This window comes from Ursus maritimus, unplaced genomic scaffold (genome assembly GCF_017311325.1).
Source record: "Ursus maritimus isolate PB19 unplaced genomic scaffold, ASM1731132v1 scaffold_25, whole genome shotgun sequence".
Taxonomy (NCBI): Eukaryota; Metazoa; Chordata; class Mammalia; order Carnivora; family Ursidae; genus Ursus; species Ursus maritimus.
In genome coordinates, this window is record NW_024425008.1 from 28,835,866 (window position 1) to 28,858,424 (window position 22,559).

At 37.3% G+C, this 22,559-nt stretch overlaps 1 protein-coding gene across 6 annotated transcripts in view; it reads right to left on the reverse strand.

The window, feature by feature from the left end:
- The window catches only part of PCNX1 (pecanex 1), a 157,855-nt gene that overhangs the window by 118,625 nt on the left and 16,671 nt on the right, over positions 1 to 22,559 (reverse strand). For all 6 annotated transcript variants that reach the window (XM_040641707.1, XM_040641712.1, XM_040641711.1 and 3 more), the window contains exon 2: positions 2,778 to 2,986. In XM_040641707.1, the coding sequence (XP_040497641.1) occupies positions 2,778 to 2,986 (209 nt within the window). The remainder of the gene's footprint in view (positions 1 to 2,777; positions 2,987 to 22,559) is intronic.

Consider the following 22,559-nt stretch of genomic DNA (forward strand, 5'->3'; position numbering starts at 1 on the left):
GAAGCAAAAACCCCGCTGAGCAGGGAGTCCGATGGGGGGCTCGATCCCAGGACCCTGGAATCATGACCCAAGCTGAAGGTAGACAGTTAACCAACTGAGCCACCCACGGGCCCCTATACATGGATTTCTGACTGCACAGGGCGAGAGGTTTGGTGCCCCAACCCCGTCATTGTTCAGGGGTCAGTTGTTTATGCATGAGAAGAACCAAGATAACACTGAAACAGAAAAATACTGAAAAGGGATTCACAATGCTAAATATTAAGCATATTAGTAAGCCATAAAAACAGTACAAAATAAAAATCAAACAAAAACAGAACAAAACAAAACACCAGTGTGGTATAAACAAAAGAGAAAGAGATCAATAGGGCAGAAAACAAAGCCTAGAAATTGACAAACGTATATATGAGTATGCTACATGAAAAGGAAAGTATTTAAAATTACTGGGGGGAAAACACATTACTCTCTCGATAGTGTAAGGACTAACCCAAAAACAAAACAAAACAAAACAAGAATGTTTTCAGCTTGACTACAATTAAGAATGAAAAATTATAAAAATGCTGAAAGTAGACACAGGCAAACATTTATATAATATGGAGGAAGAAAAAATCTCACACAACTTGGTATCAAAGACAGAACTAATAAGCATTCACAGAATAGAACACATAAAAATAAACTGTGGCATATAAATAAATAAAATGCTATAAACTGAGGAAAAGTATCTGACACAAAATATAAAGAATATTCTTCATAAATACCTTCTCCAAATCAATAGCAAAACTAATCACCAACAGAAAAATAAACAATTCACAAAATAAATATGTGACAATAATAACACAAGAAAAATACACCCATTTAACTAGTAACCCAAAAATTTAAAAATTAAACAATGAGATATCTACCACAGCTTTGTCTAAATACCAAATACTCAATGTTGTCAAAAGTGCAGAAAAAGAAGCCCTCAAATTGCTGGTCATGGTAATGAGAAGGTAAATCTTTGAAATTTGGCAATACATATTGAAAATATAAACTTAAAAATAGGTATAGCTTTCTAGTGTTCTACCTCTGCTAAATTATAATTAAAATTTAAATCATTTAAAATGAAAACATTCCAGGGGCACCTGGCTGGCTCAGTTGGTGGAGAGTGCACTTCTTGATCTTGGGGCTGTGAGTTCGAGTCCCACCGTTGGGTGTAGAGATTACTTAAAAATAAAATCTTTTTTTTTTTTTTTAATATTTTACTTATTTATTTGTCAGAAAGAGAAAGAGTGGCAGGCAGAGGGAGAACCAGGCTCCCTGCTGAGTAAGGAGCCCGATGTGGGACTCGGATCCCAGGAACCCAAGATCATGAAGGCAGATGTTTAACTGACTGAGCCACCCAGGCATCCCAAAAATAAAATCTTAAAAAAAAAATTTAAACATCACAGTGATCTAACATACTTTAATTATTTTCAAACTTAAATTTGTAACTAAAATCAAGACAGTTAAATTATGACATACCTACAAAATGGAATACTGTGCAGTTATTAAAAATAATACGCAGAAAAAATGCTTTCACTACTTCAAATATTTTCTGAGTACCTATTAGTGACTCTGTTTTAGAACCTGGTAATAAAACAGTTCATAGGAAAAACAACGCCCCTGTCTTCAAGAAGCTTATAATGCAAACGAATAATGAAGTAAGACAATTTCAGGTAGTGATTAGTGCTATGAATAAAATTATTACAGAGGTAAAATATTTGCTCAATGAACAAACAGGTTAATCATGTTAGGGGTGGAGAACAATGTAACTGAAAAGGGATAAACTCAATGTACTGGAAAACAGAAACGTTACCTATCTTAAAAGAGGAGTACCCACTTTTCATATTATACTCAGTGGAAACATCACAGAGTGGTTAAAACGTGGACTCCAGATCAGAGTCCCTGGAATATTTCATCTTTCTCACCCTAGTTTCCACATCTACAAATCAGGAATAATAACAGCATCTATCTCACAGAACTATTTCGAGGACTTACATACATTAAGTGTTCATATAGTAACTGTTTTTTGCAGACTTATTATTAGTGGTACGCATCACTTCTATGAAATCACAATAAACTTCTGACTATGGATAAAATAAATCCTTTGGTCAAGAAGAGAAAGGGGATGAGGCCAAGGCAATGAAGAGAAAGGTGACTGAGAGCCAAAGGAGGAATATTGAGCTGGGAGGGGAAAGAAAACCTCCAGGAGGAGGTGAAAGCTACACAAACTTGAATCCTAAGAGGTCGGTTACACAAAGATGGCGGGAAGGAACAGCGAAGTTTCTAAGGTGAGAATACATAATGAAAAAATACTTACAACAGATTAAGTGAAAATGCAGATTTAAAATGTCAAGTAAAATATTATCACAGTTTGCTTAAGATATATACACTTTTTACTTATACGTATAAATAAAATATAAATGCTAAGATTTATAAACCATGCTTTAAAATTATTTCTTTACACTGTTTCTCGCTGGTTTTGGTCTTTGGTGTGAGTAACTATTTTACAATTATAACTGTTATTGTTGTAGCATGTTATTTAGTAATAAGGCCAGGACACTTATTTAATACCCCACATAGGCCAGTTAGCTTTGCTGGAGTCTAATGTGACGATCTGTACTTGTCTTCGTAGCTCTAGTGGCAAGATCTAACACTGCCTTAAAACCACGTATCAGAACAGAGGCTCAACACAGTAATCACATCATTGTACGCATGCATGATCCACATCCTTACAAACTGAGCGCCATGGGTTTCCTTACCTCGGTCCATTACTGTCTTTTCTTCTAGTTGAACAGTTGCCTGGCTCAGCTTTGGCTTGCTGATCTGGGAACTCATTTGTGTTCCTATCTACAACTTCTCCAGCATCCAGTGCTCTGTGGAGTCGATAGTTGACCATCTTCAGAACAATGAAAACAGCAGCTATCACAGGACAATAAACTGCTACTATAATCATTGAAGAAGGAAGAGCCTTTAAGAGAAAGAAAACAAAGATAGGCATTTAAAAAGATTTCAGATTTAATTAGAGAAATCTGTAACTAAAATGATACGCAGACACACTCACACACAAAACAACAATTATGTTACTAGCACTAAATTATAAAAGACAGCACTGCCCAAAAGAGTAGCCCCTAGCTACATGTAGCTATTGAGTATCTGAGATATGGTTAGTATGAACTGAGATGTGCACTAAGAATAAAATAACACTGGATTTTGGAGATTTAGTATGAGAAAAAAGAATGTAAAACATCTCAATATTTATATTGATTACATGTTGAAATAATGTTTAGATTATACTGGGTTAAATAAAGTACACTACTAAATTTATTCTCATCTGTTTCTTTTTACTTATTTTTAATGTGGCTACTAGAAAATTGTAAATTACATATGTGGCTTGTGTTACATTAACACTGGAGAGTAGAGTATAAAGTCCATGCCTAAAACCTTATGACAAAATTGGAGAGTTAAGTATCACATTACATAACACATGAGTAAGACAGGATTATGGTCCAAATATGTATAAGCCCTGTTTATGTGCTCTCTGTAACTCTCTTCAGGATATAAACATTCTTAGGATTCTAGAAAGTTGTTCTAGTTAAAACTGTTAGAAGAATAACCTTTGAATTGTGACTGAAAATGCAGATAAGACGTGGGAGACATGAAAAATCCAAGGATGTTTTCTTTTCAGTTCTTGAGAACTGCAGCCTGGCAAATGAAAAAAGAAGAATACAGAACAGAATCAAGCAAAAAAACAGATTAACTGAAAAAACTCAGAAGCTTCCTGGGCATGAAGATTGCAGACCCATCATACCTGAGGATCTGTGGATGCGGACCTGAGTCCAGGGGTGACGGGGTGCAGACCACCCCACTTGGCCTCAGAATCACCACTGGCAGAGATTATAAAACTAAACTCAATTTATGCCCATTTTCATGAGAAACAGATCACTCCCGTGTCTGTAGCTCTAAATTTCATAAGATTTAACATCAGTCATCTGAGAACACCGTTCCAAATTTGCTTGGAAAGGTTACTTCGAATTGTTTGAGATGCTGAAACTAAAAAGGGCCTGGCGAACCAGGTGGGTTCAGAATACAAACATGATAAAAGTAAAAAGTTACTTGGTAGGGAGAGAGAAGGAAAGACTGTGAGTTGGAATCAGGAGGGGGAAAAAAAGTAAATCAAGCCACAGTTTACTACTTTTGAGTTGGATGTGGGCATAATAGGTATATATTTGGTATTTTAAAAACTTGGGGGGCGCCTGGGTGGCTCACGGGGCTCCTGGGTGGCTCAGTCGTTAAGCATCTGCCTTCGGCTCAGGGTGTGATTCTAGGGTCCTAGGGTCCTGGGATGAGCCCCGCATCGGGCTCCCTGCTGGGAGCCTGCTTCTTTCTCTCCCACTCCCCCTGCTTGTGTTCCCTCTCTCACTGGCTGTCTCTCTCTGTCCAATAAATAAATAACATCTTTAAAAAAACAAAAACAAAAACAAACTTGGATTAAGAAACCCTTCATGTTAGTGTATCTAAAAAAGTAAACCTGGGGGACGCCTGGGTGGCTCAGTTGTTAAGCGTCTGCCTTCGGCTTAGGGCGTGATCCTAGGGTCCTAGGGTCCTAGGATGGAGCCCTACATCGGGCTCCCTGCTGGGAGCCTGCTTCTTCCTCTCCCACTCCCCCTGCTTGTGTTCCCCCTCTCGCTGGCTGTCTCTCTCCCTGTCAAATAAATAAATAAAATCTTTTTAAAAATTTAAAAATTTTTAAAAATTAAAAAAAATTAAAAAGTAAACCTGGGATCCCAACTTAAATGTCACTGAATGACTGATTAAGGCTTATGATTTTAAATTTAAAAATGTACTTAAAATTTTAGAAAATCCATAAATATCAGGTTTAGAAAAGTTAAGTACTTGGAAAGATTTATTAGATAATCTAAGTACTTAAACATGAATACTAAATTTGTAAGTACAATTTAAAGAGATCTTAAGTGCAATTTAAAGGGATCTTAAGCTATATTTAAAAAAAAAAACCCAGACCTCTAAAACATAATTGTTAAGAATGTGTTCAATATGAGTTTGAAACTGTTTTAATTTATAACTTTAAGAAATCTAATTTTTTTGGGAAAAAAAAAAAAAGCACCCTGAATAACCTTTCCTGAATAGAAAACACACACACACATTGACAAAAATTTCAAAGTAAACACACACACAAACACATAAAATATACTGCTTATTTACAAAGTTCTGCATGATGCCGGTTTCTATATTATATGTTCACATAAGAATTAGAATTCTTGGCAATCATTTAGTTCAACACCTTCATTTTCAGACAGAAAATTGAGGCCTAGTAACTTTGAATGACTCAGCCAAGATTATCCATCTTAAGGACAAAATTAACCAATACTTCTCATGCCTAAGTCAATGCATGTTTTACTATACACTGATACCAATTCCATTTTCAAATATAAAGTGTCAATGAAAAATAAGTCAGAGTTCCATCACTAATCACCATAGTCCATATTAAGATAAAAATTATTGATTATAGTAATTAAGCAGATAGAAAGAGAACAACCTCACCATTATTATTCAGAGTGGTAGACAAATCCAGTGGAAACGTTAATGGCCCCTCCAAATGGGAAAAGAGAAAAGAGACTACTTAATATTGAATGGTCTATCACATCTGCCTGTACAAAGAGTCAAAGATTATGAATGCCTACAACAGATCGAACTAAACTCTCTCCCTATTATATTGCTAACAGTGGATTACTGAATGCCAGGAAACATACTAAATGTACAGGATCTATATAGTAAGTACAGAATTTCTTTTCTTTAAACTTTGAACAGTGAAAAGACTAAAAGCTAAATAAAAATTCAAGTGACCATTTCATACCAGAAACGAGTATCAGATGATGAACACCTGTATTTTCTACTCAAACTACAGAAATTATCCATTTATTTTACACCCTATGGTTTAAATACTTAAGCCTTGTCAGTGGTTACTCTGGAGGTTTCTCAGTGACACAGGACAGCTGTGCTGTAAGTTTCACTTTTCCCAAGGAGGGATAAAAATGCATGGACATACACTGGGCTGTTGTGTGACTTTATTCAAACTTGTTCTCTACTTACATTACTTCACTGGACTCTCAGCTGACCCCAGCACAGCTAAAAATATTAGTATGATTGTAAATGTATCATAAACCTTCCCTGTAACTACCTTACTAATATCACAAGAAAATTTTAAATGGTGTCTACCTTTACAAAATTTCAGTGTGGTTCCCCTAAAATCAAACACCAAACAACCAAAGACCAGTTAGGACACCTATCCCTCAGTTTTATGATTATATAAAAAAAGTGCAAACCAAGTAGTATTTACTAGCTGCTTTTATATTTTATTAAATTAGATATATTGATACTGTGTTTTCAAAGAAAGATTTTCAAAAACATTCATAATTCTATTTATCAAAAGTATCATCTCATGGGAAAGCAGGTTCTTTTTCTGGGGGAAAAAACTTGTATGAAATAAAATTGCTTATTTTTCTGTTAAAAATACAATTTTTGTATCCTATTGATAATCCAATTCTAAATTAAAAATCTATTTTGAAATTTGGGGCAGGTACCTATTTACATATTTTTTAAATATTTTAAGTTTGCTTTTTTAAAGTTTTTTAAGTAGGCTCCACACCCAACATGGGGCTTGAACTCACCACCCTGAGATCAAGAGTCATATGCTCTATGGACTGACCCAGCCAGGTGGCCCTGGTAGGTACTTACTGACTTAAGATTAATTATGTTCCATAACAGACAATACTTTAAAATGTACTAATATTTCCAAAGGCCATGTTTCATCCTAGTTATAATACTTTATCATTGATGTTATCTTCAAGTTAATGTTGATGTGACCAAGCATATTAACTGCTCTCTGATAATAAAAGCCAATCTATTTTACCTTCACTTCAAGGTCTATCTACAGGTATAAATTGCTTATATGGAAAGGTTGGTTTTACTTCTTCCCTAAGATACCACAAACAGTGGACGTCAGCAAATGAAGATGGGTAGCAGGTGGTATAATACTGATGTGGACAAACAAGGCCCTCACTGAATACTCAGAAAGGTCACAGCACCACAAGCTCTCGATAAAGACCTGCAGAGTCATCAGACTTCAAGGGCTCTTCTTATACATCTTAAATTATCTACGCATCTTACACATCTTATGCATCAAAACTTATAATATGAAAACAGACAAGCTGGGTATTTTTTTAGTTCGGTAATATGCTATACGGGGATTTGCTTATTTATGCAATCACACTCAAGTATTCACTCCAGTTCAGTCAGAAATCGGTGGTCTATAATCTAAAGGTTATCAGAATGGTAGACTATCACCCACAACTGAGGTCAAAAATTTTTTAACAAATCTCTTAAAATAGCTATCATTAATGTAAAACACCTTATATGTTTCTTTCCTTTTTCCACTATTGAAAGTCCCTTATTATTTAAGGCAACGTTTACCAAACGTTTGGCATCACAGCCTTTATGCGTATTCAAGGAAACATGTGAACCGTGTATTTTACATGAGATTCATCACATCTTAATCACATCTTAATTTCTTTTTTTTGAAAGATTTTATTTATTTATTTAACAGAGAGAGAGACAGCCAGCAAGAGAGGGAACACAGGCAGGGGGAGTGGGAGAGGAAGAAGCAGGCTCCCAGTGGAGGAGCCCGATGTGGGGCTCGATCCCAGGACTCTGGGATCACGCCCTGAGCCGAAGGCAGACGCTTAACGACTGAGACACCCAGGTGCCCCCACATCTTAATTTCTTAAACTGACAGATGGATTAAAGACTTTAATGTAAAGAGCGAAACTTTAAAAATTTTAGAAGAAATATAAAAATATTTTTATGACCTTTAGGATATTTAAGCACGATTCTCGCAGCACACACTATAAAGGACTGATGAATTATAATTAAGAACTTCTGTTCAAGAGACACTATAAACTTATAGATCCATTAAAACATGTATCATTATATAGGTATACGTACGTATTTATATATGTACGTATAGATGCAATACATAAAGAACACACATAAAGAATTCTTTTGAAATCGGTAACAAAGAGGCAAACAAACCAATGAAAACAAAGGACAATAAATGGACCTTACACAGAAAAATATACATAAATAGCCAATAAAAACAACAAATGAAAACATGTTCGACTTTATCAGTAATAAACAAAATAGAATTTAAAGCCACAGTGTAGGGGCACCTGGCCCAGTCAATAGAGAATGTGACTCTTGATCTCAGGGTTGTGAGTTCAAGCCCCCACGTTGAGAGTAGAGCCTACTTAAAAAGTAAAAAAGAAACCCACAATATATCATTTAATACCCATCTGTGTAGAAAAAACTAAGTATGGGGGCGCCTGGGTGGCACAGCGGTTAAGCGTCTGCCTTCGGCTCAGGGCATGATCCCGGCGTTATGGGATCGAGCCCCACATCAGGCTCCTCCGCTGTGAGCCTGCTTCTTCCTCTCCCACTCCCCCTGCTTGTGTTCCCTCTCTCGCTGGCTGTATCTATCTCTGTCGAATAAATAAATAAAATCTTTAAAAAAAAAAAAGAAAGAAAGAAAAAACTAAGTATGGAGAACCAGAGTACCAAAGTATAAAGTATTGGCAGAAATACAAATTTATAGATAAATCACCCAAGATCTAGCAATTCCTATCGTAAGTATAAAATTGATATAAACTCTTGTATATGCAACACTATAAGACGTTCATACAAAAAAACAGAGCAAAAACGTAATTGCAAATCGGAAGGAAAATGGGAAACTGTAGACTAGTTACCAGTGGAGTATGACAGTGAAAACTGCAGCCAAATGCAGCCACAGTAACTGTACAAATACAGTATTATATTCCAAACATAAACTTAAGCTTTACTGTATTTTCTTGATATATTTTTTTGGTAATGAGTATGTATTTCTTTTATAATTAGAAGCAAAGAGCTAAAATTTTAATAGTGATAAAAAGGTTTTCATATTAGCTTTCATCTTTTACAGAGATATGATCTATATTCATCTCAATAATGGATGACTTAGCAATAGATCAAATTCCAGTCAAGGCAGTTTCTCACCTTACTCCTTATTTGCAAAAAGTTAAAAAATATCTCAACTCTCAATTATACATCCCTAATAATGGCACCAAGTACTAATGGCTGTTAGACAGCGCTAGATATTCAGATCAAATATAGACCCCCAAACAGTGGTAAGCCTCCTTACTGAGATACTGTGTTAGATATTTTTAATAAGATCATCTCTCTTTAAAGTTGGATGGATAGAAATGCCAATCAAAACTACAAAGAAATATTACCACACACCATTAGGATGGCTACTATCAAAGAAGGGAGGGAGGAAAGATGAGAAAATAACAAGTTTTGGCAAGGAGGTGGGGAAACTGGAATTTCTGCGCCCTGTTGATAGGAATGTAAAATGGTGCAGCCTCCATGAAAACAGTATGGTGACTCCTCAAAAAATTAAAAGTAGAATTACCATGTTTGATCCAGCAATCCTACTTCTGAGTACTTATCCAAAAGAATTAAAAGCAGGATCTCAAAGAGATATTTATACACCCTTGTTCACAGCAACGATACGCACAATAGCCAAGAGATGGAAGCAATGCAAATATCCATCCATGGATGATAAACAAAATGTGGCCTATACATATCATGGAATATTATTCAGCCTTTCAAAGGAAGGAAATCCTGTCATATGCTACAACATAGATGAGCCTTGAGGCCAGCTGCCAACTGAAATAACTAAATCACAACAAGACAAAATACTGGATGATTCCACTTATACCCGGTATCTAAAGTAGTCAGATTCACAGAAATAGAAAGCAGAATGGTGGTTACCAGAGGCTGGCAAGAGGAAGAAAGAGAGAGTTGTTGTTTAATAGGTATAGACTTTGTTTCATATTACGAGAAAGTTCTGAAGATCCAATGCACAACAATGTAAATATACTTAACGTTACCAAATAATACACTTTAAAAATGTGTTTAAATGGCTAATTTTATGTTACGTGCACAGTTTAGTCCCTTAAATTCTGATAGTTTATCCTTAACATTAAAAAAAGGAAAACCAATCTGTGATGGATTCAAGCTATTCAACATGCCAAATACATTTCTGATAGGACTCTTGAGAAAGACACTTGGAATCACAAAAATAATCATACTAGATTTATCACAGTCGTGAAATAAATTTATCTTGTGTTTCATTTCAGAAATCGAGTTACCTCCCCCCTATGCTACACACTGCATGGCAGAAAAACAATCTTTTATACAGAGCTCATTTTTATGTGCAGCAGCAATGTAAAGACATATGCTCACTACCTATGCTTAGATTCTTAATTTTCATTATTTTGAACACCAGTGAATCAAAATCTGGAAGCATACAGTTAACAAGTATTTCCTTAATAAATTTGTAGCTATTCTCAAGCAGAACTGATTTCAATGCATATTTTTCAGTTCACGTTACAAAGTGATTATCAGCTATCTAATAGTAACAACCACATCTTACACTTAGATATAGATATCAACTGACATCTAATACTTGGTGATTACCATGTACCAGGCACACTTCTAAGTGTGTTATGTATATTAACTCATTTAACCCTCATGATCACCTCATGAAGACGGCACTGTGATTCTTCTATTTTTACAGATGGAGAAACTGAGGCACAAGGAGATAAGTAACTTGCCCAAGGTCTCAGAATGAGGCATTTAGGAGCAGTTTGACTCCAGACTCCTTGCTCTTAATCATGACACCTACCTGCCTCTAAATCAAAGGCTGGCAAACCTTTTCCATTTAAAGGCAAATAAAAAATATTTCATGTGTTACAGGTCATAGGATCTGTTGCAACTGAACTCTGCTGTTAGCAGTGTGAAAGCAGCCCTAGACAATACTGACAACATATGAACACAAAAGCATGGTGTTTTCCCATAAAACTATTTTTATAGACACTGAAATTTCAATTTCCTGTAATTTTCACATAGCATGAAACATTACTCTTTTTATTTTTTCCAATAACTAAAATATGTTTAAAAAAAAAAAGGTCAGGGCACCTGGGTGGCTCAGTCCTTAAGCGTCTGCCTTTGGCTCAGGGCGTGATCCCAGAGTCCTGGGATCGAGCCCCGCATAGGGCTCCCTGCTCTGCTGGGAGCCTGCTTCCTCCTCTCCTAGTCCCCCTGCTTGTGTTCCCTCTCTCGCTGGCTGTCTCTCTGTCAAATAAATAAATAAAATCTTGGAAAAAAAAAAAAAAAAAAGGTGGGGGCACCTGCGTGGTGCAGTCAGTTAAGCAACCAACTCTTGGTTTCAGCTCAGGTCATGACCTCAGGATCATGAGGTCGAGCGTCAGACTCCCTGCTCAGCACAGAGTCTGCTTGGGACTCTCTCTCCTTCTCCCTCTGCCCCTCCCCCCATGCTCCCTCTCCCTCTCTTTAAAATAAATAAATCTGAAACCAAAAAAACCAAAAAGCAAAAAACAAAAACAAAAAACAAAAACAGGGAGACACACCTCTGCTTACTCACTCTAATGGAAAATCCCTTTTGGCTTATTCACAAAAAGAATATAAAAGGATAAACTAATTCCTACCATGTGCAGAACAGTTGCCTATTTATACCACCTTTCGTTCCTGGCAAACAGAGAATACTGAAGGAAAACGGAGGAAAAGGAGGGCTTAGTAGAAAATGAGTGTCAATTAAGGGTAAGGAAACAGGTTAGGTCAGAAAGGAAATGAATTAAGCCTTACAGTTTTCACATACAGGTTGCCCCCAAAGAACTTTAAAAAGGCCTTCATGTCACAATCATGGCTCTAGGAATTCAGGCTTCTTTCCACAGTCTCCTTTGGGGGGGGTGGGTGTAAAGCATTCCAGGTAGATATTTCATTTCAGAAGACAGGGTTGCAGAGGGAAAGGGAAAAGTACTCCCAATGCTGAGATGCACACATACTTTCCCATAGAAAACACACACATACACACACACACACACACACACAAATATAATTTTCTGTAAATGCAACTACACAATAAGTCAAATTGATTTCAGAGGGCCAACTGGGAACCTCTGTAATAAACTCAGAATACCTCTTCCCCAAAGGCAACTAACTGACTTACAAGTGAACCATTAGAACTTGAGCCGACCCATATTTCTGCAGCAGTTTGAATTTTATCTATATAATATTTTAATATGAATAGGATCATGAAAAATACCAGATACTATCATTTAGATCTATTTATATTTGCATTTTATATTTATGTCACTCTATAGTATGTATTTGTATTTACATTTTTAGCTACAGTTGGATGCTCTTCTTAGGGAAGTAACATTTAAAATCACATATTACCCAGATGAAAAGGAACCAAAATAATATAGTACATATAACTCATCATCAACATATATTTACTGGCAGCTAGAGATGGGCAGCTTAAAGTATATCTGAGAAGATGGCATGGATATGAAAAGCAAAGACTAAAAAAAAAAACCCCTAACAAAAAAAAGGATACATACTGATGAACTAAAATAATTACATATATTTTATAGGAATTTTCCCATACTTTTATTTTTTCCAGTAAAAAAATATTTATGTATAAATATAATTATAATAAACATATTTAGATAAACTATTTCAAAATATATATTCCCAAATACAATTAGCCAATAACGTAAATGATATAGACGGAATTAGTGATTCACAAAAATCCTTTCCAAAACTAATCCATCCTCACCTATGTGTTGAAATGGCTTTCTAATGAGATTAAGATACCCAAGCCAACAAGCAGAAGCCAAACTAAAGTACAATAAAAAATAACTGATACACCTGGAAATTTTAACTGGTTATTAAACTGTAAGAACAGCAAATAAAAACAGAAAGGTAGAGATATTTATGCATCTAAATTAAAGACTCGTACATTTATCATTCATACATTTATTCATGTTGAATAAAGAACTTCATTCTTTACCAAAAAATTCCCCAAATGAAATCTGAAAGAATTATTATCTAAGAACATAACTTGAGAAGCACCAATGTTTTGATTCACGAATGTTTTTTTGAGAAAACCTAATCACACTAGAAAGAGAATAGGGTATCCTATGCCAAGATCTTGACTCACATTTCCTCTCGTAAATTAATAACTTGACATTGTAGTGTATAAATCAATCTTTTATTAATCAATCTAAATAAATCCTTGACTAATTTGATAAAAACAATTCAGTATATTGATAAAAATTCATTTAAGTAGTAAATATGAGGACCAGAAGCCGGTCACAAAGTTCAACTTTAAATAGTATGACCTATTTCTTTATTCCATTTGTTTCTGATATATTTTACTGAAACAATTTTTCCAGGATTCATAGTAAGTGAAAATAAGAATTCATTAACGTCTGTCTACATGAACTTGCAATTTTGAAAAATAGCAGCTAGGTTATTACCTCACAAAATGTCAGCTGAGGATCTATCCAATAGGATTATCTTTAGGTCAATGCATATAAAATAATGGATTCTTAGGGGGCCCAGGTGGCTCAGTCAGTTAAGCGTCCAACTCTTGATTTTGGCTCAGGTCATCATCTCAGAGTCGTGAGATCGAGCCCCACATGGGACTCCACACGGGGCATGAAGCCTGCTTAAGATTCTCTCTCTTCCCCTCCCTCTGCTCCTTCCCCCTGTGCAAGTTCTCGCTCTTTCTTAAAAAAAAAAAGAAAAAAAAAGAATGTAAATCAGTAAGATGTATAAATTAAATGCATACTCTTAAGAATATTAACAACCCACATACCATTTTGGCCTGAGCTCATAGAATTTGCTTGAAACAGAAAGATGGTATTGCATGCTGTATAAATTCATCTCTATCTTTAAAAATAAATCCTAGGGGTGCTTGGGTGGCTCAGTCAGTTAAGCACCAGACTCTTGATTTCAACTCAGGTCATGATCTCAGGCTCGTGAGATCGGGCCCCCCCCCACCCCGCCACAGTGCAGTTCGATGCTGGGTATGGAGCCTGGATAAGATTCTCTCTCTTTGCTCTCTGCCCCTCCACCCCCTACTCACGCACGCATGCTTTCTCTCTCTAAAAAAAAAAAAAAAAAAAAAAAGTAAATGCTAAAATCAGGCAAGATATGATATACACTAGATTTAAGATGAGGTAAATAACGCTTAACAGAAAAAATGAATTAAGGAGTGAATATAGCATATTTAATACCACCATTTACTCATTGTCCATAATGGCAACTCTGACACACTTAACTCAGTGAATATGAGCTTTATTCATTGATTCAACATGTATTTACTAAACGCCTATTAAGTCCCAGATACTCCTTGAAAGAATGGTAATACTGCGGGGAACCCGGGTGGCTCAGTCGGTTGAGAATCTGCCTTTGGCTCAGGTCATTGAGCTCTCTGCTCAGCAGGGAGTCTGCTTCTCCCTCTCCCTCTGTCAAATAAATGAATAAAATCTTTTTTAAAAATGGTAATACTGCGATAAGCAGATCCTTACTCTTCTTGAGCTTATTACAAGAATGACTAATTTCGTGTTCTACCCAGCACCAGGTACTTTAAGTGGATTATCTCCCAACAATGCTTTGAATAAAGTACTATTATTACCTCCATCTATGGATAAGAAAACTTGAGGCTATGAAGTCATTTGCCCACAGTTCATAAGCGGTAAAAAGAGTCGAACTCCAGTGGTTGAGAATCTGAGTTTTGTGGGGGTTTAAGTTTATTTATTATTTTCTACATCCAATGTGGGGCCTAAACTCACAACCCCAAGATCAAGAGTTGCAGGCTCTTCTGAGTGAGCCAGTCAGGTGCCTCAAGAATCTGAGTTTTTAACCACTACACTAGGCAGTCTTCCCTCCAAGGCAGTGTTCCACAACTTTTTTCCCCCCATTATCACCCTAAGGAGCCTTTTCAGACATTTTTTCCTAATCACTCCTGGGAAATAATTGAAATTATATATATATTGGTTTCTGCCCCTGGTTCCTGGCACAGAGCTCCTAAAACCCTTGGAATTCCTAAGTGATAAGAGCCCTAGGAGCATCTTTTTCTAATATTGGTCTTTGACTTGGGTTCCTGACATCTAAATCCCTTGGAATCTTCTGGGTGATCGGAATGTCTTTGTTCTAATGAGGGGCTCCTGGATGGGGGCTGGTCACCAGAAAGACCAAGCCACGATTAGAAGCTTGGGATTTCAGGGGTGCCTGGGTGGCTCAGTCGTTAAGCGTCTGCTTCGGCTCAGGGCGTGATCCCAGGGTCCTGGGATCGAGCCCCACATCAGGCTCCTCCACTGGGAGCCTGTTTCTTCCTCTCCCACTTCCCCTGCTTGTGTTCCCTCTCTCGCTGGCTCTCTCTCTCTGTCAAATAAATAAATAAAATCTTAAAAAAAAAAAAAAAAAAAGCTTGGGATTTCAGAGAAGGAGAGCGTCTGGAAATGGCCATTTCAGAGAAGGAGAGGGGCTGGAAATGGAGTTAATAACTGATGACGCCTACATGAGGAAGCCTTCACAAAATCCCAGGAGTATGGGGTTTGGAGAGCTTCCAGGTTGGTGAACAGGGGGAGGTGCTGGAGAATGGTGCACCAGAGAGGACATGGACCCTCTGCAGCCCTTCCCATACACCCTGCCCTACCACCTTTTCCAGCCGGATGCTCATCTGCGTGCTTTATCACACCATTTTGTAATAAACTGGTAAACAGTAAGTAAACTGTTTTCCTGAGTACTGTGAGCCACTCTAGCAAATTAACTGATTCTGAGAATGGAGTCACAGGAACCTCCAAATTATAGGGAATGAGTCAGAAGCACAGGTGACAGGGGCGCCTGGGTGGCACAGCTGTTAAGCGTCTGCCTTCGGCTCAGGGCGTGATCCTGGTGTTGTGGGATCGAGCCCCACATCGGGCTCCTCCGCTGTGAGCCTGCTTCTTCCTCTCCTACTCCCCCTGCTTGTGTTCCCTCTCTCGCTGGCTGTCTCTATCTCTGTCAAATAAATAAATAAAATCTTTAAAAAAAAAAAAAAAAAGAAGCACAGGTGACAATCTAGCCTTGTTATGGGCATCTGAATTGGGGGGAAGGAAACTGTCTTGTGGGACTGAGTCCTTAACCTGTGGGATCTGATACTCTCTCCAGGTAGTGTCAGAACTGAACTAAACTGTAGGACACTCAGATGGTTACTCAGAGAACTGCATGGTATGGGAAAACCCCCACACATTAGAAACGCTTTAAGTGTGGTAGCAGCCTAAGAGTAAAAGAAAAACACATGGAAGCGTAGGTTTTTCAAAACCTCCCCCTCATGAAATTTTATCACCAGATACACTAATGCTGTATGTACTATACATACATGTGTACTTTACACATAAAAACATTTCTTCACCACCACCACCACCACCACCATCCTCCCCCATCAAGTAACTAATTTTCACCCCTTGAGGGCAACACCATATCCACTGAGAAAGTTTGCCCTAGAGCAAGTTTCTTAACCTCAGCAATGCTGGCATTGGGGGCCAGGTAATCCTACATTATGGGTGCTGCCGTAGGCATTGAAGGATGTCTAGTACCATCCGTGGCCTCCACCAACTAGAAACCAAGTAGTAACTGTAGCAAAGTTCAGTTGAATCTCCCAGGCCTAGAAACATGCAGGTAAGTAGCAGCAATTGCTTCTCTTGCTGCCCTTTACACAATCGTAAGAACTACAGTTCCTGATTTTGCCCACGAAAACACTGGAGTGGATGGGATATAAGCAGACTGCAAATGCTGTATCTCTGTAGCTGGTGTGAAGGAGCACATGCAAGAGCAGCAGCAAGAAGGAAACTATTTTATATAAACACAGGCAGGAAAGAACCCCATTAGACCAATAAGTGAAAGGACATTAAAGTTTAATAAAATCCATTTATAATACATGCCATAGAATAAGGCTAAGTAACCCCTCCCACCAAAATGATGAGTGAGACAAATGATCTCACTTTAAGTATAGATGAGAACCATAACGAAATCCCCGGGAGAACATTGTGTTTTATAATGGGCTTCCATTGTATTCACACAATATGCGGTCAAGAGGAGCCAAGATTAAGGATATAATTAGATAGTGATGGGAAGGGCAGCTCTGAGAGTTTCAAATTCAGAATACATATCAAAAAAGATCAGGGGACACTAAATTCATCTCAAACCGATCACAGGTAAGCCTTTCAGGAGATTAATCAGAAAAGCATCTCGTGCATCAGTGTGGAGAAGGCTGGGGAAGAGTGATGTGCTGGTGGTCCTGAGGTCAAAGGGGAAAAGCGGCAAGGCAAGGTGCATGACCCTGAGCCAGTTTCCTCAACTGTCAAACGGGGTAACAGCATCTTCATTTCACACGGCTATGGAGACGATTAAAGGAGAAAACGTGAGCGTGGATGATGCCTGGGCATGTAATAATGGCACAATAACCATGATGTTTTTAATCCCGTTTAAGCACTGTAGTGGCAAAAAAACTAAGATAAGCGAACAGAAAGACCTCCGAATAGAAATGGTTCAGAGGAACCAAAGATGAGCTACAAAAAAGATGAGCTAGGTAAGACTTGTGAGACCTCAGAATACCCAGAGGTAAATATTTTGCTTCATGGTGCACAACCAAAGTCATTAAAAAATAGAGACGTTTCTATAACACAGTAAAGAAAAAGGAATCTATACTTCAGACAAAAATATATTATGCTTAATAGTAAAACACTAGCATTCCCATTAAAGCAGGGAACCAGGTAAGGCTGTCCATATTTTCAACATTATTTAATACAGATACATAAGGGCGCCTGGGTGGCTCAGTCAGTTAAGCGGCTGCCTTCGGCTCGTGTCATGATCCCAGGGTCCTGGGATCAAGCCCTGAGTCGGGCTCCCTGCTCAGCAGAAAGCCTGCTTCTCCTTCTCCCTCTGCCTCTGCCTGCTGCTCTGCCTACTTGTGCTCTCTATCAAATAAATAAATAAAATCTTTAAAAAAAAAAAAAAGTACCATGCAGGGCAATTACACAATAGAAAAAAGTATAAATATTGGAAAGAACTTCAAATTATTTTTTTACAAACATAATTAACTGCATATTTGAAAATGTTTCTACGATAAGCAGAAATTATTAGAAAAAAATAAGCTAATTTCATAAAGTGGTTGCAAAATCAATAAATTGAAATCACTTGTTTTAGATGGGATCCTGAAACAGAAAAAGAACATTAGGTAAAAACTAAAGAAATCTGAATAAAATACGGACTTTCAAGTTAATGATTTATCAAATATTGGTTCATTGGTTGTGACAAATGTACCATAGTAATCCAAGATGTAATCAACAGGAAAAAAAAGAGTGCAGAATACATGGGGCAACTTTTCTGTAAGTCTACAACTATTCTAAAATAAGTTATTTTGGGGGAACCTGGGTGACTCAGTCGGTTAAGCATCTGCCTTCGGCTCAGGTGGTGATACCAGGATCCTGGAATTGAGTCTCGCATCAGGCTCCCTCCTATTCCCTCTCCCTCTGCTGCTCTCCCTGCTCGTGCTCTCTTGCTCGGTCTCTCTCTCTCTCTCAAAATAAATAAATAAAATCTTTGAAAAAAAAACCACAAAATAAAATAAAATGTTTTTTTAAATCAATAGTTCTCTTGTATGTAAGCAATGACCAGTTAGAAAGAGCGAAAGAAATGGTTCTACTTACACTGTGTTAGAAATTAAAATCTAACAATAATAATACTAAGGGAAAATGTACAAGGTTGACAGAAAAAAAACTAAAAAAGAAAATTCTCTTTAGGGACATAAAACGAAGAGATCACCTTAACTCAGTATCATAATGATGTCAAATTTCCCTCCCTGAAGTAATCTACAAATTCAATGCCTTCCAACCACAAATTCCATAGCATCCCCAGGAAACAACAAGATGGATAAACATGCAAGAATAGCAAAAAAACAAACAAAAAACTAATAAGACTATCAACAATCCTACTATGAAAGAAAAACATATACGTATATAAAACAAGGGTTACAAAAAAAATACAGTATTCACATAAGAGCTGATAAAACAGAAACCAAATACACCAGTGGGAACTTAGATTATGAAAAAGATGGCATTTAAACTACTAAAAAAATATGAGATGGTTTAATAAATTAGGTTGATTGGGACAACTACCTATCAAAAAAAATTTTTTTTAACTAGATGCTCACATATTGCTTACAGCAAAATAATTTCTAGATGGGCTAGACTATAAAATTATTAGATGCTTGCAATTATATTACAAAGACCTAATCTTAATATGTAACAGTGTTTAGATACCAATAAGAAACAAGCTAAGAGAAAATGGATAAAGCACATGAACTCTTCAGAGAGCAATGGGGAAAAAAAACCCAAACTCTTAAGCTTATAAAAAGCTGCTCAACCCCAAAGTAAGATATGCAAATCAAACCACTCTAAGATACTATTTCTTACTTATGAAAATAGCAAAACTATGTGAAGCTGTGGTGCATGTGAGCACAAATGGATCTCTCATGTATTGCTTCCAAGCATGCTAAGGGAGTAATACAACCCCTCTGAGGGGCAATTTGGTAGTATCTTTCAAAATTACAAAAGCATTCATCCTCTGAACAAGCAATCTCATTTCTAGGAATTAATCGTAATAGTATACCTGGACACATCTGAGATGACATTTATACAAATTATTTACCCCAGTACACTTTGTGTTAGAAGTTGGCAAACAAATTAAATGTCTACATATAACATACATGCATATAATATATAAAATATATATGTTAATGTATATATTAATACATCATATGTTATATGAGAGTATTAATGCATATAATTACATACACAATATATAAATTAAACATATATATAAATAATATAGCCACACGATGGAATTCTATGCAACTGTCTAAAAAAAAAAACTGAACCCAACAAACAAAAATCCAGGACCAACAGCTTCACTGGTGAATTCTACCAAACATTTAAAGAAGAATACCAATCCTTTTCAAACTCTTCCAAAAAAGAAAAAAGGAAGGAACAGTTCCAAACTCATTTTATGAGGCCAGCATTACCCTAATGCCAAAACCAGACAAGGACACCACAAGAAAATTACAGACCTATATCCCAGATGAACATAGATGCAAAAATCCTCAAGAAAATATTAACAAACCAAATTCAATAATCCATTAAAAGAATCCTGGGGCACCTGGGTGGCTTGAGCATCTGTCTGCAGCTCTGATCATGATGTCAGGGTCCTGGGATTGAGCCCAGCATCAGGCTCCCTGCTCAGCAGGGCGCCTCCTTCTCCTTCTGCCTCTCCCCCCTGCCCATGCTCCTGCGCGCTCTCTCAAATAAAGAAATAAAGAAAAAAGAATCCTACACCATGATCAAGTGAGATTTAGTCTAGAGATGCAAGAATGGTTTCACACCTGCAAATCAGGGGCGCCTGGGTGGCTCGGTCAGGTAAGCATCTGCCTTCAGCTCAGGTCATGATCCCAGGGCCCTGGGATAGAGCCCCCCTCCTTGGGCTCGCTGCTCAGCAGGGAGCCTGCTTCTCCCTCTCCCTCTGCCTACTGCTCCCCCTGCTTGTGCTCTCTCTGTGTCAAATGAATGAAATCTTTATCAAAAAATCTGCAAATCAATGTGATAGACCACATTAACAAAATGATGGATAAAAATCATATGATCAGCTCAAAAGATGCAGAAAAAGCATCTGACAAAAGTCAACATCCGTTTATAAAATTCTCAACAAAGTGGGTATAGAGGGAACATACTTCAACATAAAGGCCTCATATAACAAGCCCACAGTTAATATTATACTTAACAGTGAAAAGCTGAAAGCTTCTAAGATCAGGAGCAAGACAAGGATACCCACTCTTAACACTTTTATTCAACACAGTATTAGAAGTCCTAGCCAGAGCAATTAGGTAAAGAAAAGGCATTCAAATTGGAAAGGAAGAAATAAAACTATTTGTAGATGACATATTATATTTAGAAAACCTCAAAGACTGTTTAAACCAAAATACCAAAAAAACTGTTAAAATAAATTAATTCAATAAAGTTGAGGATTTAAATCAATATACAAAATCAATATACAAAAATGTGTTGTTTCTTTTTTTAAAGATTTACTTTTTGAGGTGGGGGAGGGAATGCACACAGAGAGGCAGAGGGAGAGAATCCTCAAGCAGACTGGCCGCTGAGCACCGAGCCCAACAGGGGGCTCGACACCATGACCCATGAGATTATGACCTGAGCTGAAACCAAGAGCCAGCCACTCAACCGACTGAGCCACCCAGGCACCCTTGTTATGTTTCTATACACTAATAACAAGCTATCAGAGAGGGGCGCCTGGGTGGCTCAGTCGTTAAGCGTCTGCCTTCGGCTCAGGGCCTGATCCCAGGGTTCTGGGATTGAGCCCTGCATCTGGCTCCCTGCTCCACTGGGAGCCTGCTTCTCCCTCTCCCACTCCCCCGCTTGTGTTTCTTCCCTGCTGTCTCTCTGTCAAATAAATTAAAAAAATCTAAAAAAAAAAAAAAAAGCTATCAGAGAAATTAAGAAAACAATCCCATTTACAACTGCATCAAAAAGAATAAAATACCTAGGAATAAATTTAACCGAGGAGGTAAAAGACCTGTACACTGAAAACTATTAGACACTGATGAAAGAAACTGAAGGAGGACCACAAATAAATGGATAGTCTATGCTCATAGATTGAAACAATTAATATTGCTAAAATGTCCAGGGACGCCTGGGTGGTACAGTTGGTTAAGCATCTCACTCTTGGTTTCAGCTCAGGTCATGATCTCAGGGTCGTGAGATCAAGCCCCATGCTGGGAAACTCTCTCTCCCTCTCCCCTCCCCGCCAATAAATCTTTTTTAAAAATTGCTAAAATGTCCATACTACCCAAAGCAATTAGACTCAACACAATCCCTACCAAAATTTCAATGTAATTTTTCAGAGAAATAGAAGAAACAATCCTAAAATGTGTATGGGACCACAAAAGACTCAAAGGAGTCATAGCAATCTTGAAAAAGAAGAACAAAACTGGAGGCATCACATTTCCTGATGTCAAACTATATTACAAATCTGCAATAATTGAAACAATATGGTATTGGCACAAAAACAGACACAGAGATCAGAACAGAATAAAGAGCCCGGAAAAACACCCACACATATATGGTCAATTAACTTACAATAAAGCAGCCAAAATATACAATGGAGAAAGGACAGTCTCTTCAATAAATGGTTTTGGGAAAACTGGACAATCACATGCAAAAGAATGGAACTGGACCACTATCTTACACCATACAAAGTTACTAAAAATGGATTAAAGACTTAGAAACCTAAGACCTGAAACCATAAAACTCCTAGAAGAAAACACAGGAAGGAAGCTCCCTGACATGAGTCCTGGCAAGGTGTTTTGCGGGGTTGACACCTTAAGCAAAGCAACAAAAGCAAAAATTAACAAGTAGAACTACATCAAACTAAAAAGCTCTGCACAGCAAAGGAAACCATCAGCAAAATGAAAAGGCAAACTGCTGAATGGGAGAAAATACTTGCAAATC